We start from the raw sequence: 15,107 nt of genomic DNA on the forward strand, positions 1-15,107 counted from the left end.
CGATCCTAGAGAAGCTAAATTAGAAGGTGAATCCAAAGACAAACATATAGGCATCCTCCTGAATATTAAAGTTCATCAGGCGATGAAAGGAGACAGAGACCCACATGTCCCACAATTTAACGTGAGTTCTGGGTAACTGAACTCAGATCCTTCAGCCTATAAGGCAAGAACTTTACCAACTGAACTCTCCCCCCATTTGAACATATGTGTTCTTAAATATACATGATACATGATCAGCATCCCTAACGAGCTTTTAAGCCTGTGGAAGACTGTGTGTTCAGCTCTGATAGTATTACATTAAGGAGATGGTTTCTTTTTTATTTGTTTGTTTGATTTGCTTTTTTGAGACAGGGTTTCTCTATACAACACTGGCTGTCCTGGAACTCACTCTGTAGACCAGGCTGGCCTCGAACTCAGAGATCTGCCTGCCTCTGCCTCCCAGGTGTTGGGATTAAAGGCATGGGTCACCACCACCTGGCAGTAAATGGTCTCTTAATTATCTTCAGGCACTTAAAAACTACATTCTGTATTATGCACAACTTATTAATTACCAACTTCAACATTTCACAGAAACATGCCCAAAAGAAAATCTCCCTCAGTTTCATTTATTTTTTTCTGCTGTTATTTTTTATTTTATTTTATTTTATTTGAGGATTATCCAGCATTTAGAGATGTATATGCTAGAAAACAAAAGACCTGTGGGAATGTCTTCTGTGACCCTATGTCAACTCAACATAGTTGCTACTGCTCACCTGTTTCCCCATCTCTAAACTCCCTTCTTCATAATGTAAAAGACTACCATTAAAATCCCACTTTATTGGGCTAAGGAGATCACTAAATTGTAGAGCATTTACTTAATACAAGCAATACCCGAACTTAATCCTAGCACCACAAAAAAAAAATCTACTTTTTCCTTAAAGATGACATTTAGATAAACCTAACTATAAGTTTTAAGACAGGAAGACATACCATTTACATACTAATTTACAACAAGATAGCAAATGATGCCTTGCAGAAGGACATTAACTTTAAATGCATGGTTTTCAAAGCAGGTAACAAGTGTTCTGGAAATCAAGAGAATATAACTCAAAGATCACTTGACAGAGCTAGCGTAAAACTGACTTTAGTAGTATGTCCTTTTTTTCTCAATGCAAAAGCTAGAACTTACCAAAGGCTCTGCCTGAATACAATTCCCCTGAACACAGTGAAAGCCTGAGTGCCCTCCTGCGGGAACCATTCACCAAGTAAGTAATTAAGTATTTGATAGTTTACTATGAAACTTGATTTTATATCACAAAAAAGTGCAACTAAGTCTCTGCTTCCAGCTGGAGTATCAAGTAAACTGTAAACCCAGAAATCACTCCAAGGATAGGCCGGTGCAGTTTATGGAGGCAATGCCTGTGCTCCTCTGAGGAACTCACTTTAAGGCTTTGGAGAAGAGAGTGTCTGGCAGCCTGGAGAGAGTGTTGTGCTGGATATCCAGCACCTCAAGCGGAATGTGTTCCACCAGTGCTGGAAGGACGTGGAGGTGGTTGTGTCCTACCATCAGCTTCCGGAGACTCAGACTACTCAGAATTCTAAGGAGAAACAACAGAAAATTAAAAAAAAGCTTACTTAAATCCTTTTTTTAGGCTGCCATAGGCCAGTTAATTAAAATCAGTCAACTAACAGAAACCTATTTTTAGAATGTACAACACTGACAAATGACTGAGTCAAGAAAGCAGTCACAAAAATCACCCCACCCCCACCCAGAAGTCCTGGGTGAGATCTTGAGGACAAGTGGCCCAGAGAGTCTAAACTAGTGGTTTTCAACCTGAGGGTTGTGACCCCTTTGAAGGTCAAACAATTCTTTCACAGGGTTGCCTAAGACCACTAGAAAACACAGGTATTTACATTATAATTCATACCAGTAGCAAAATTACAGTTATGAAGTAGCAATGAAAATAATTTTATGGTTGTAGGTCACCACAACATGAGAAATGTACTACAGGGTCACAGCACTGGGAAGGCTGAGTTGAGAACCACTGACTCAGCGGTTTCTAGAATAAAAACATTCTGACTTAGTCTAGACAGAAATAAAGTCTAGATAGCATTTATCAATACTAATAAACTCAGAATGTTTATTAATATATTACATAATGAAATTTTTATTACAATAAAAATGACTAAGTGTTTAAAATAAAAGACTAGACTATTTAGCCATGAAATCCAAGTAGAGTTAGTGACTTGCCAAAGATGTAATGGTCTGTGAAAGAACACCCTGAAATGGTATCGTCTAGATATGAAGATCGTGCTCCAGAGGCTTGGTGCTACCTACTGTGCTATAAGCTTCTAGCTGAACTGTGAAGACTCCACAATCAACCACTTTACACTGGCGTACTTCGGAATATATAATACAGTGGCCTCGTCCTACCCCTTAAGCACCACTCTCTCCTCCCTCACCTTTAAACTCTCACCATCTGGTACAGGTCAAGTCAAATACCATCTTACCACAAAGCACACTCTAATTATTTCAGTTCTTCTGAATTTCTAAAACAATTTGTGTCATGATTAAGACCAAGCCTCCAAGGTAAGAAATCTCCATTCAAATGCTAGCTCCCAGTGGCCCTGGGACCTCAGACAGGTGACCTGACTATTCTTAGTTTCCTCATTCCTAAGGTAAGGCCGACAGCACCTACATAAAAAGTTTATAGGATTAGGTAAGATCATAAAACTGGAGTTCTCAGAAAATTTCCAACTCATAATAAGACACCCTATGAAACAGCCATATTCATACAATCATATCACCAGCCATGCCAGAAACTTTCAACACGGGGTAGCAATTGCATGTGTGTATAAGTCACCCTATGAAACAGTCATATTAATACGATTATACCACCAGCCATGCTGGAAACTTTCAACACAGGTCAGAATTTTACTGTTTCTTTAGGCTAAGCCATGCATTAGTCATCACTATAACCCTTATTGTCCATTATGTTGCCACCTCCTATTCAGCAGGTCCTCAATAATCACCAACAAATGAAAGGCAACCCAAATTTAGAGAAATACTTAAACACATGCCATGAATGCACCTGCACACACATACCTCACAGGAATATCGGTGAGAAGATTGTAGCTCATATCTAGTATTTCTAGCTTTTTTGCTTCACAGGCCCAGTCAGGGACACACTCTAGCAGGTTTCTGCAAAGAATAGGAATTATCATGTAAGGTGAAAAGTTACTGTGGCTTGAATACTAAATATTTCCCCCAAAGACATTATTGCAGTTTGTTCTAGCAGACTATAGTGCTATTATAAATTGGTAGGTGGGACTGCAGAGATTGTTTAAGAGCACTGGTTGCTCTTTCAGAGGACCAGGGTTCAAGTCCCACCACCCACATGATGCCTCACAATCATCTGTAACTCCAGTCCCAGGGAATCTGATATCCTCTTCAGTCTTACAAGGGCACCAGGCACAATATGGTATACAGACATACATGCTAGGAAAACATCCACACACACAAAATAAAAATTAAAAAAAAAATTCTTAAAAAAACTAACTGGTGGAACTTTCATACTGTAATCCTAGTACTTGGGAGGCTGAGGCAAGCATGAGGAGCATAAGTTCAAGGCCAACCTAGGTCAAATATGGAGACTGTCTTTAAAAACAAACAGAAAAAAGAAAACAGAGGGAGGGAACAAGGAAGGAAGGAGGGAAGAGCTCAAAGGAGAGCTGGCCTTTCCTTCTTGGCTCTCAGTTGCCATGAGGTAAGCCACTATGAGCTGCCACCATGGGCTCAAGGCGACATGGGGAGGTGGCCATGGATCTGAAACTACAAGACAAAAATAAGCTTTTCTTCTTTCAAATTGCTTGTTTCAGGTATTTTGTCACAGTTATGGAAATGTAAATAACAGACAAATTGAATTCATTTCACTAGATTCCAATGAATGGATTAAGTCACCTTATGGGAGGGACACAATTTTCAAGGAATTCTTTGGGATATTGCCAAAAATAAAGACGGCACTCAGAAAATACTGTGAAAGCAGAAGGGTAGAGAGAGACAAGCACTCAAACAAGCACAGCAATATATATCAACTGTGTTACATCACATGTTCAGAGAAGGCTTTGAACAGAAGCAGCAGGATGAAGTGAGGCAGAATGAGGAGAGATTTGGAGGAAGTGGCATCAAAGACAATCAGGAATTCCATGGGTAATGATAGACAGAAAAGAAGCTAATTCTAAGAAAAACAGAAGGAAAAGCAGTGAGAAAGTAGTGGCAACAGGCAATCAGTAGCAAGACAAAGTTTCAAACCACTGGAAACATGAATTTGAAGTATTTAATACAGATCCAGATCAAAAGACTTCTACTGCCGGGCGATGGTGGCGCATGCCTTTAATTCCAGCACTCGGGAGGCAGAAGCAGGTGGATCTCTGTGAGTTCGAGACCAGCCTGGTCTACAGAGCTAGTTCCAGGACAGGCTTCAAAGTCACAGAGAAACACTGTCACGAAAAAACCAAAAAAAAAAAAAAAAAACTTCTACTGTCAGATGTAATCTACCTTTTCTAGGTCGCAAGGTGTCTGTCAATTGTGTGGCAGAATGCAGTGAGAGCTGTGTAAAAAGATACAGACATTGCTGACAGCTTAGAGAAGAGAACACTGCCTGAAGTAGGCCAAAGCAACTTCGCTAAGAAACATGACATCTGGGTTAGATTCTGAAGAACATTATACTGCGACCTTATATGATGAAGATACTCCAAGCAAGGATGACGACCTGAGTCAGAGCAAGAAGGAATGTGATGTATGATGGGAATGTCAAGCCATTTGGTAATGCTAGAGCCTGGAGTGATGCTCCGAAGACAGAGAAGACGAAGAAGTTAGGCTGGAACAGCTCTAAACCATGTCTGGAAGGTTCTTTCTTGATCCTACATACATGGGGGCTACCCCAAAGGTTTATAAGCAGTGTACACATGATGTGAGCTATGTACTTTAGATTACTGGTAAATGGAGCCCAGTTCAGATGATTCTGCTGATAGAAGGAAAAATAATCAGGGTTGCAGGCAAGAAATAAGAGTAGTCATAGAGCTGAAGGAGTGGGAGGAATTCCAAAAGTACTGAGGAGGCAAAGATGGCAATGACTTGGAGAAGGATTACGTATAGGAAGGAGAACAGAATAAAGAATAAAAGCTACTTTCAGGCTTCTCACCTGGATGATCAGGGATATGACTGTGCTGGTGTGAACCAACACAGGAAAGAAGACTGGTACAGGAGCAGATAAGTTTAATTTTGCACAGGTTTTAGGCACCTGGGAACGTGTACAGCAAGATTAGCTAGTAAAGAATTGGACACATAGGCCTAGCCAGAGAAAAGAGGGTCAGTTTAGAAACCTGATCGATGTCAACCCTTTGGGTGACTAAAATCACTGAAATCAATGAGACTGTATCCATGACAGGGCAGTGTGCCAATTCAGAACTTGAGGGGTGACTGACTTAAAAGGCTGCCAGAAAGAAAAGAGAATATCAAAGACATAGAAGTAATGACTAACATGGCATTAAAGAGACTATATTGGCTAGTTTCAAAGATGCCTTAAAAAATGTAAAAAGACTAAGTGTTAATAGGAAAAAGCAAATTAAGAGAAGGCCTACAGTGAGCTGCTGTCAGGATTAGGAAATGGGAAGTAAAGAAATGGAGCTCACAATACAAATAATTCTTGAGAAATTTAGACAAAAAGGTGAAAACAGTGGTTACACCTGGTGTGAGGGCTATGAGATTAAGCAACACTTTGTTTATTCAGACAGAAGAGATCTAAATCTCCTTCCTCTCCCAGAGGCTCCTTCCTTTAGCTACACATTAGTTCTCCCACCCCCACTCCAATCAAGACAAGTACCACCCTTATGAACACACTCACCGGGAGAGTTCCAAAGAAGTGAGCAGGCTGGGCACTGGGTAGACGTTCACTGCTGTCAGCCCTATGGGAAAACAAACACCATGTTAACAATGTTCTCTGAAGAAGAAGATAGCAAGAACTACTGAAAAGGGCTTGAGAGAGGGTTCAGTGGTTAAGACCACCTATTACTCTTCCTGAGAACCCAGGTTCAGGTTTCAATACTATAGTGGTATTCACAACAGCCTGTTAACTCCAGCTCCCAGGGATATGATGCTGCTGGCTTCCATGGGTACCTGCACATTCCTACACATACATACACATCATTAAAAAAAATAAATAAGAAGACGAAGAGGAACACTGGTAAACAAAGCAAAAGTGATTTGTGGAGATGACTAAAAAGAAAAACTACTGGCAACTAACTGTGACTGCCGTTTGGCCCCAATCCAATATGTCTTTGAAAACACATATAACCACTCACTTCAGGATTCTGTGCATTTACACTACATTAGAAAGTCACTAATGTTAACAGTTCCACTTAGTGTGTAACTTGAAAAATATCTAGATTAAAAAAAATTTTTTAATTATGTGTATGTATATTGGTATGAGTACACAATGAAGGGGTCCTCAGATGGCAGAGGTGTTGGGTCCCCCTGGAACCAGAGTTAATAGGCAACTGTGAGGTGCCTCTTATGGGTGCTAGAATCTTACTCAGGTCCTCTACAAGAACACTTCAAGCTTTTACTCACTGAGCAATCTCTCCAGCCCCAATATCTGGATTTAAAGATGAAAACAATCAAGTGTATAGATCGGTAAACTGCAACACACTAGTAGAACAAACGCTCAGATCATCACACACAGCATTACCAACTCCCAGAGCACACCTTTATCTCCTCTTCTAGCCACCACACATCCCAAGGTGCAATTTTTTATCCTGGCTCCAAATACCACAGACAACGCTTGCCATGTATAAAGCCAGAACTTTCCTTCACAACTCACCCCCACAGGAGTGTGCTGGGTAACCCAGGTGCCATGAACTCTATCTTCTTGCCTTACCTTCCTAAGCACTGGGATAGAAGGGTGCATGATGGCCAGGAATGCAACTCCGTTGGTCAAGTGCTTACTTGGCATGCAGGAGGCCCTGGGTTCTAAGTCCCACACTGCATAAACCAAGCATGGTGGTGCACACTTATAATCCCAGGCATATTTTGAGATGAGATTTCTTGTAGCCCAGGCTAGCCTTAAAAGCACTATGTACCTGAAACTGGCCTTGAACCCCTGATCTCTCTCCCTCTTGTACATGCTTGCTCTGACTTCATTACTCATATTATGCTTATGGCATTTGTTCATACTGTTATATTATCTTTTTAATGTTATTTTTGCAAATACGAGACAGACCAGAGGGGCCCATTCCTCCCTAGGGCACTGAACTGGTGTTAAACTTTGTTAAAGTGTTGTAAAATCACTACTAGTGTTAATGATGTTACTTAAGTTGTTACTGTAAGCATTCCTCTGATATTCATCTTCCTGTAAACCAGGGAGGTGCTGGGAGAGAAAGCAATTTCATGGCTCAGCTGACAGATGCTGGACTCTCCCTTGCTTTCCCTGAATATGTTGAGCAAAATGATCACCAGCAAGCCAAACAAGCTTAGGCCAGAACCAGCCTTTATGAACACACCACATAAGCCTTGAGAAAAGTACAAGACAACTGTCTTGTTATCAGCTGCAGCTCCCAAACCCAGGGCCATTTCAGTTTACATGGGACCTTTTACTATCACACAAGCCTTGATGAATCCTAGATGACTCTGCAACCCCTCCTTATCCAGGCCAGAAATGAACAGTTAACAGTAGGGCCTAGCAGAAGGATCATTAAGGCTGGTGTAAACACAAACCTTCCTTTGCATGACAGGCTTGCTGTGATTGATGTAAACACCTGTCTCTGACTATAAGCAAGCTGTCTGCTCAATTGATGAGTCAACTTGGAACCACAACATTTAGCCCTAAAAAAGACTTCTCTCAAGTTATCTTTTCTTGCCTCCTTTACCACAGGAGGCTAATCTGGTTATACGGAAAGCAGCAGAAGAGACAGTGGAGCAGCAGTGGTGGCTGAGGCAGCATGACACAACTGTGCAGCATGCTAAGCTGCAAAGGTGGCAAAGCTATGGCTTCATGAGAGCTGAAGGAGCTAAGGAGAGTCCCAGCCTGGCAGCCAGCAGCAGCAGTAACAAAAGGGTAGCAGTAGCTATTTGCTGTGACACTGACCAACAAGAGGCAGCTGAATAGTCCTGAGGGAGCAGTCAGGCCAGGAACAGGCCAGGGACAAGACTGGCACTGGAAATAGAGAGCAGGCAAAAGAGGCAGAGCTCTGAACTGGAATGAGGACAGAGGCCATAAAAAGGCAGAAGAAAGCAACTGCAGGTTCTGGTTGCTAGAAGAATACCAGAGAGCTTTCAAGTCTTCAGACACCCCAGTCTGGGAGCTGTAATCTGTAGTGGTATTTTATTTGTATTTTAATAAATAAAGCATGTCTGAGGATCAGAGTGCAAAGCTAAGTCACTACAGGTCAGGGAGTGTTGGCACACACCTTTAATCCAGGACTCGGGAGACAGAGGTAGACAGATCTCTATGAGTTCAAGGCTACCCTAGGCTATACAAGATTGATCCAGAAATAGATCCTGGTAGTGGTGGTGGCTCATACATTTAATCCCAGAGTTTGGGAGTTACACACCTTTAATCCCAGCACTAGGGAGGTGGGAAAAGGAGCAATATGGCTGGGTAGAGAGAGAAATATAAAGGGGAAGAGACAGGACCTCACTGGAGTATGGAGTCCGAGGTGTGGTAGAGACACAGTGCAGTCTAGGCAATCTGAGGATCACCCCTTTGGTCTGAGCATTGGTAGAAGTAAAGTCTCTTACTGCTCTGCTTCTCTGATTTTCAGCTTTAATCCCTGTATCTGTCTCTGGGTTTGTTTGTTTTTTTATCATTCATGAGGACTCCTGATATTTAGGCGTGCCTAGAAGCTACAATGTCAGTTGCTTCTGCAGGCTGAGGAATCCTGACTTCCTAAGCAATGCTTCACTTGTAGGGCTATTACCAAAGGCCTATGTGGGAGTTGGAACACTAGAGGGAGCCACTAAGCCTCACTCACTGCCATGACGTAGAGTAGAAAAGCTAAAGAGAAGCTGGAAGAGAGCTCCTCCTTGTCCTGTCATAGTTTCTATATGGTATAAAGGAAGGTCCCTGCCAGCTGGCTGGTGGCAAATCAACCATGACTACCCAGTGTAGGGCTGCTGGGCATTTAAAGCTTCTCCAATTTAGGGAGACTATGATATCTTATCCATACACATGTGAACTGATCTAAGCACGGACAGTGAACAGAAGCCAAGAGAAACCTCGGGGTATACCAGACACAGTTAGCTCCAGTAGTTGCATGGAACATTTCCAAGGTGACTGTACAGATTAGCTGTCATAGCATCAATACACAATATTGTATTGAGTCAACACTCAATACATTTGGTTGTTGTTATTGTTGTTTTGGGTTTTCCTAAGGGGGAAGATATGAAATAGTATTTGATTTTGTAACTCAGGCTAGATTGGAACTCTTGACCTTTCTGCCTCATCTTCCTAATTACTGGGATTATAAGCGTGGTCTACAGCACCCAGTTTTTACACAACAGGCTTTTTTCTTATTATTATACACTTATTTATCTCTGCGTGCATGTATGTTTATATCTGCATGAGGGTATCATGTGGCCAGAGGACAACTTGTGGGAGTTGGTTCTTCCTTTCCATCCTGTGGGTCCAAGGTATAGAACCCAGGTCATCAGGCTTGGTTAGATTAAGCTCCTTTGCCCTGCTCAACAATAGCAACTTCTTTTTTTGTGTGTTGTTTTTGCTTTTTTGAGGCGGGGTTTCTCTGTGGTTTTGGAGCCTGTCCTGGAACTAGCTCTGTAGACCAGGCTGGTCTCGAACTCACAGAGATCCGCCTGCCTCTGCCTCCCGAGTGCTGGGATTAAAGGCGTGCGCCACCACTGCCCGGCAACAATAGCAACTTCTGACTGAAGAAATTAATCTAAGGTAGGAGTGAAGCCTCTATAACATGATAAAAGACAACAGAACTAAAGTCCCTAAACTTTTATCCTAATAACATATTCAGATACAGAAAACAAAACAAAACAAAAACAACAAAAATGAGCAGTTTTCCACCATCATCAGCTACTTCTAAACACACATCTGTCTTATATTTTCCTTTAATACCAGGAGGGAAACACTATTCTGAATATTTATCATTTGTGTTACAGTTTGAACCTAGAAAATGCTGTTTTCTATGTTTAAGTTTTGGTATAACTCACACAGTATACTGTGATTGTACAGTTTTGCTTTCTTAGTCAAAAGCTGTTTCCAATACTTATTTGCACCAGTTCACAAAGCTTTAGTCCATTCATCTCCACTACTGTACAAAATCTACTGTGTAAATACATCACTACTCATTTACCCATTTTCCTATTAATAGTCTTATACTTTCACTACAACACAATACTGTGACAATTATTGTGTGTAAGTAGCCCTGAGATAAATGCCAGCAGGGAATTGTTCACACAGCTCTGCCACTTTTTTGACATGGTCACCTTCCTCCAAGGTGATCCGCAGTCAACCTCTTCCTGGCTGCGGCTGAGGACACTCATTTCTGTCACTTAGTGAAATTGAACATTTTCCCTTTCCTTCCTTCCTTAAACATAGAAAACTGTAAAGTGTGGTGAAGCATACCTACAATATCAGTACTTGGGAGCTTAAATCTTGGGTGGTATAGTGAAACTGTCTTAAAACACCAAAAGCCAGCAGCTCTCTCCTGGCACTCTTCTGGCTTATTATCAATACCAACTCTGCCAGCTTCGGAAACCTCGTGCACTCCACAGTAGCCTCTCTAACTGATACTCATTATACAAACCATAAATATGCATACAGACATATAGATATAGTTAACGTCTACTGTATGACATGAGAGATAGTATTGGCAACTAAGATAGGAATAAAAGAACTTGCAATCACTTCAGTCAGGCTACCAAGGTAAGCAGGTTATATAACAGATTTCTGTCATTGAAACCACTAAACCTTGTGAACTGACTGCTACTATGTCATTTGGCACACCATGGAAAGCATCAACATGTCTGTTTCTGGCATTTGTGCTCACTCACTACTGGAACAGGGTCTTCTCACACTACAACCAAAGCAGCAGGTGATTCCCCAACAGGGAATGGGAAACTTTTTCTTAGTAGGCTAAAATAAATATTTTAGTGTTTGTGGATCATAACAGTATGTTACTCCTATAAACTACGGCATAGTAACATGAAAACAGTGACACATACACCAAAATTAAACCTATGAGTATATACCCATAAAACTTGATTTATGAATAGAAAAACTTGAATTTCATGTAACAAATATTATTATTCTAATTTTTAAGCCAAATTTTTAAAAACATAAAAACCATTCTTTATAGAATATGCAAAAAAGAGGGATAGGACAGATTTAGAACCTGGGCCGTAAGGATAACAACACCTACTTCATAACAGATGCTCTGGTTTGAACATGCTTATCCACCTACCCGACCCCTATGATTCTGCAAAATGCCTCTTACTATGCTCACACAATGAGTCTTAGTACCCTTTCCAAGTCTAGATATAGATATAGATATATCCATATCGATTGCTTTAGGGGTATTGGCTTAATTAAAAGAGAAAGCTCAAGGGGTCACACAACTCCATTCTGCAGAGTAGCTGAGAAGGACCACAGATGCTATTCTTCTTAGAAGGCTCAGACTACAGTTGAAAGCAAAAACAGGAGGTTGGGTAGAAAACTCACTGTTCCAACTGGCGTAGAGGGTTCGAAGGGAAAAGCCACTGAGTGTTAGCTCCCTTAGCTGGTTCCGCTCACAATGTAGCTGCTCCAAGCTACATAAGGAGCTAAGATCCAAATCAGTCAACTGATTGTCGCGCAAATCCATGTGGGTGATGTGTTTGTTTCCCTCCAGACTGTCAATAATCACGGTTTTCAAGTGGTTCATCCTTAATATTCAGAAACAGAAAAATAATTTCTATTATGTGGACAAAAACATAGGAGAGGGATGACCCTTTCCTCTCTTTACTGAAGTTGAGAATTTCACTACTTGCTTCATTTTTCAAGGTCCTACAGAAAACAACCACAGTTTATCTACAGAGAAAGAACCCAAGATCCAATTAAGTTAGAACCGGTAGATACATACACAAATTAGACAGAGACAGAAAAACAGGGCAATATCCATGGCTAGATAAACACTTACATCCCAGTACCTAGTAAGGTCAGGTGGGAACGGGGAGGACAAGGGGATGAGCATGCTATGAAGTGAGTGAGAGGCTAAGCGACAGCAACAGCTCCCCCTTCCCCTGTAGTTACACCTCCTCTTCTCTAGTACTGAGACTCACATGGCATTAAAGAGAAGAAAATAATCTGAACATACACAAAATGGTTTAAATGCAAACTTCACTAAATATTTGAGGTTCTTGTCTCTACCCCTACATGACTTCACACACATCATCCTGTTCTCCTTCTCCTATATGCTACTAAGTTCCTGTCTATGTCTTTACAGGGCTTGCTATCTGCTTCCTGAAACGACAGAACACATAGAAGTTATCTTTTAGCGCCTTCCTTTAGAGAAAGATTATCACTACAAAACAAAACACATAAGAAAGTCTTAGTAGTGAAGCTGAGAATATTTCAATTACAATACAACGTTATCAAGAAAAAAAAGTGACTAACAGAAAAATGGTCAAATTTATATAAAAACTAGAAACTACTAGTCTCCACACAAAAAAGATGTTCATCACAAATGCTCATTAAAACAATGGAATATTGTGTTCTGACTTCTACAGCCAATAAACAAAAGGAGACTACTGAAATCCGTCTGGATAATGGTTCAAGGAAAAGGAAATTCTCATACAATGCTGCTGAAGAGTACATCAGACAATCCTTGGCCATTTAAGTCTTTGTCACTGACAAACTCACCAGATCAATAATCTCTCTACTACTGGGTAAATAATGAAGTTTTACTATGTATCTGAAAACATCTATCTTTAAACCGTTTTAAGTTCCTAATGTTTTAAAGAAGTCTTTTTGAGGAGAAGACATCAAGGTCTATCACAGCAGAGCTCACCTGAGATCCACATGCTTAACATGGCTCATCCTGGTCAGAACTCCTAAGTTCAGGACTTCCAAGCGGTTTCCAGCCATAACCACTTTATCTAACATGGTGAGTTTCTCCAAAACCTCAGGAATTTGACTAAAATTGTTGAAGGAAATTCCCAGAGAAGTAAGTTGCTGCAGGTTTCCCAATTCATCGGGTAGAGCGGTGAGAACATTGCCATCAAGGCAAAGGGTCTGAAGACTGTGGGAAACAAAAAAGCCTGCTTTATGGAACAACTCAAACATACAGAGCCAACAATAGGGGTTATAATTTATTATTAAGCCAAGCCACTAATTATTAACAATCCAAACGTGACAACCCCCCCCCCCCAATCTTGGTCCATGGAGAGTTAACAGAGGCTTAGACATAACTTCTAAGGATGGGCCTTCAGACACTGAAGCCAGGGTCAATGCTGCTGAAATGGAGGCAATGGGTTACCACTTGGCAGTATGGTCACCTCTGGCATCAAGAGCCATTGTTAAATAGAATCCTAGTAAGAATGTGACTTTTCTCACTGCGAAAATTCCAAGAACTGCCTGCATCCTAAGACAAGAGATGGTCCCCTGCAAACAAAAGGAGAATCTAGAAAAAGCCAACACTTACTTTAGCAGATTGCCAATCTGACTTGGCAAGTCATGAAATCCATTACAAGAAAGGTTGAGCTCAGTCAGGGTAGAAATCTCACACAGCAACACAGGAAACAGTCCAAGCTTATTATGGGATAAGTTCAGGCCCTTCAGTTGAGAAAATCTAAAGAACAAAGGCACAAATATAGACCATATTTCCACAAACCCACTGTGATGGTTTGAATAACTAAGATACCCATTATATGTCTTTACAGAGACCATCAATGGACTTTGATGATCTGTTTTGTTTAACTGATTATTTTATTATTGTTGTTGGAGATAGGGTCCTTCTCTATAGACTAGACTGGCCTAGAACTCAAAATGTAGCATAGGCTGGCCTCAAACTCAAAATCTTGCCACCATTTGCAAAGGGGTAGGATTGCAGACATGTGCCATCACATCCAACTAAATTATCCAATAAAATAATGTAATAAAATGTGCACCATATAATTTGCTTTAAAAACATGTTTTTATTTTCATGCTGCCAAATATTGTGTGGACACAGAGGATAGTAAAGTAGTTAAAACATAGTCCATGTTGTTAATGAAACCGAATCAAGAGAATTCCCCTAATGAGGCAAAAAAAAAAAATCTACATGGGCATTCATGCTGCTACAATTCTTTTCTACTAAGTCACATCTGATACACTTAATTTCATTTTACTAAATGTCTACATATACTATACAAAAGTTAATCTATTCAGATACCATAATACCTAACAAATACATAGCACATTATAAGCAATTCTTTTTATAGTGAAATTATATTGGTTCAAATGCCACTTGAAACAAAATGGACCAGATGAACTTGAAAACACGTGTGACAGCCTTGTGTGGTAGAGTGATTTGATCAAATCACCACAAGAATTCTGTGTTGCTTCCTTTTGCTCACAGAGTAAAGGTTTCTATATTATCTTGCCTTGAGATAGTGTGGCTATAAAACGGGTGTGTGGAACATTATGTTTTATATCATACAAATATAAAATAAGAACCCAAAGGCATCATTCTGCTTTGAGAATGGAGCCCATAGGATCTAATTCTATAGCTCTTCTCTTCCAAATTTCAATGTCTAACTTCCAGGGGACCTGACTTTGATTACTTACTACTCCTTTGACTTTTGAATCTCTGCCCAAACTCTCTAACTGGATCAATTCTAACTTCAGGGAAATTCAGAAAGAAATGCTAAAGACTGGTTTCCTTAATATTAGAGCTTATCTTAATTTAAAACACAAACATGACTCAAATACCTGTACCATTACTAAATATTATCTTGTATCTGTAAAAGATTAGATTTTTTTTTTTCTTTTTCGAGACAGAGTTTCTCTGTGGCTTTGGAGCCTGTCCTGGAACTAGCTCTGTAGACCAGGCTGGTCTCGAACTCACAGAGATCCGCCTGCCTCTGC

General features: G+C 40.5%; 1 protein-coding gene across 1 annotated transcript in view; it reads right to left on the reverse strand.

Annotated features, from left to right (window-relative positions):
* Phlpp2 (PH domain and leucine rich repeat protein phosphatase 2) overlaps positions 1 to 15,107 on the reverse strand; it is an 81,200-nt gene that overhangs the window by 19,340 nt on the left and 46,753 nt on the right. The window contains exons 7-12 of the mRNA XM_005345687.3: positions 13,684 to 13,830; positions 13,051 to 13,281; positions 11,724 to 11,926; positions 5,886 to 5,946; positions 3,086 to 3,181; positions 1,422 to 1,577 (exon numbers count right to left, since the gene is read on the reverse strand). Coding sequence (XP_005345744.1) covers positions 1,422 to 1,577; positions 3,086 to 3,181; positions 5,886 to 5,946; positions 11,724 to 11,926; positions 13,051 to 13,281; positions 13,684 to 13,830 — 894 coding nt within the window. The remainder of the gene's footprint in view (positions 1 to 1,421; positions 1,578 to 3,085; positions 3,182 to 5,885; positions 5,947 to 11,723; positions 11,927 to 13,050; positions 13,282 to 13,683; positions 13,831 to 15,107) is intronic.

The sequence above is a fragment of the Microtus ochrogaster genome, chromosome 4, assembly GCF_000317375.1.
Source record: "Microtus ochrogaster isolate Prairie Vole_2 chromosome 4, MicOch1.0, whole genome shotgun sequence".
NCBI lineage: Eukaryota > Metazoa > Chordata > Mammalia > Rodentia > Cricetidae > Microtus > Microtus ochrogaster.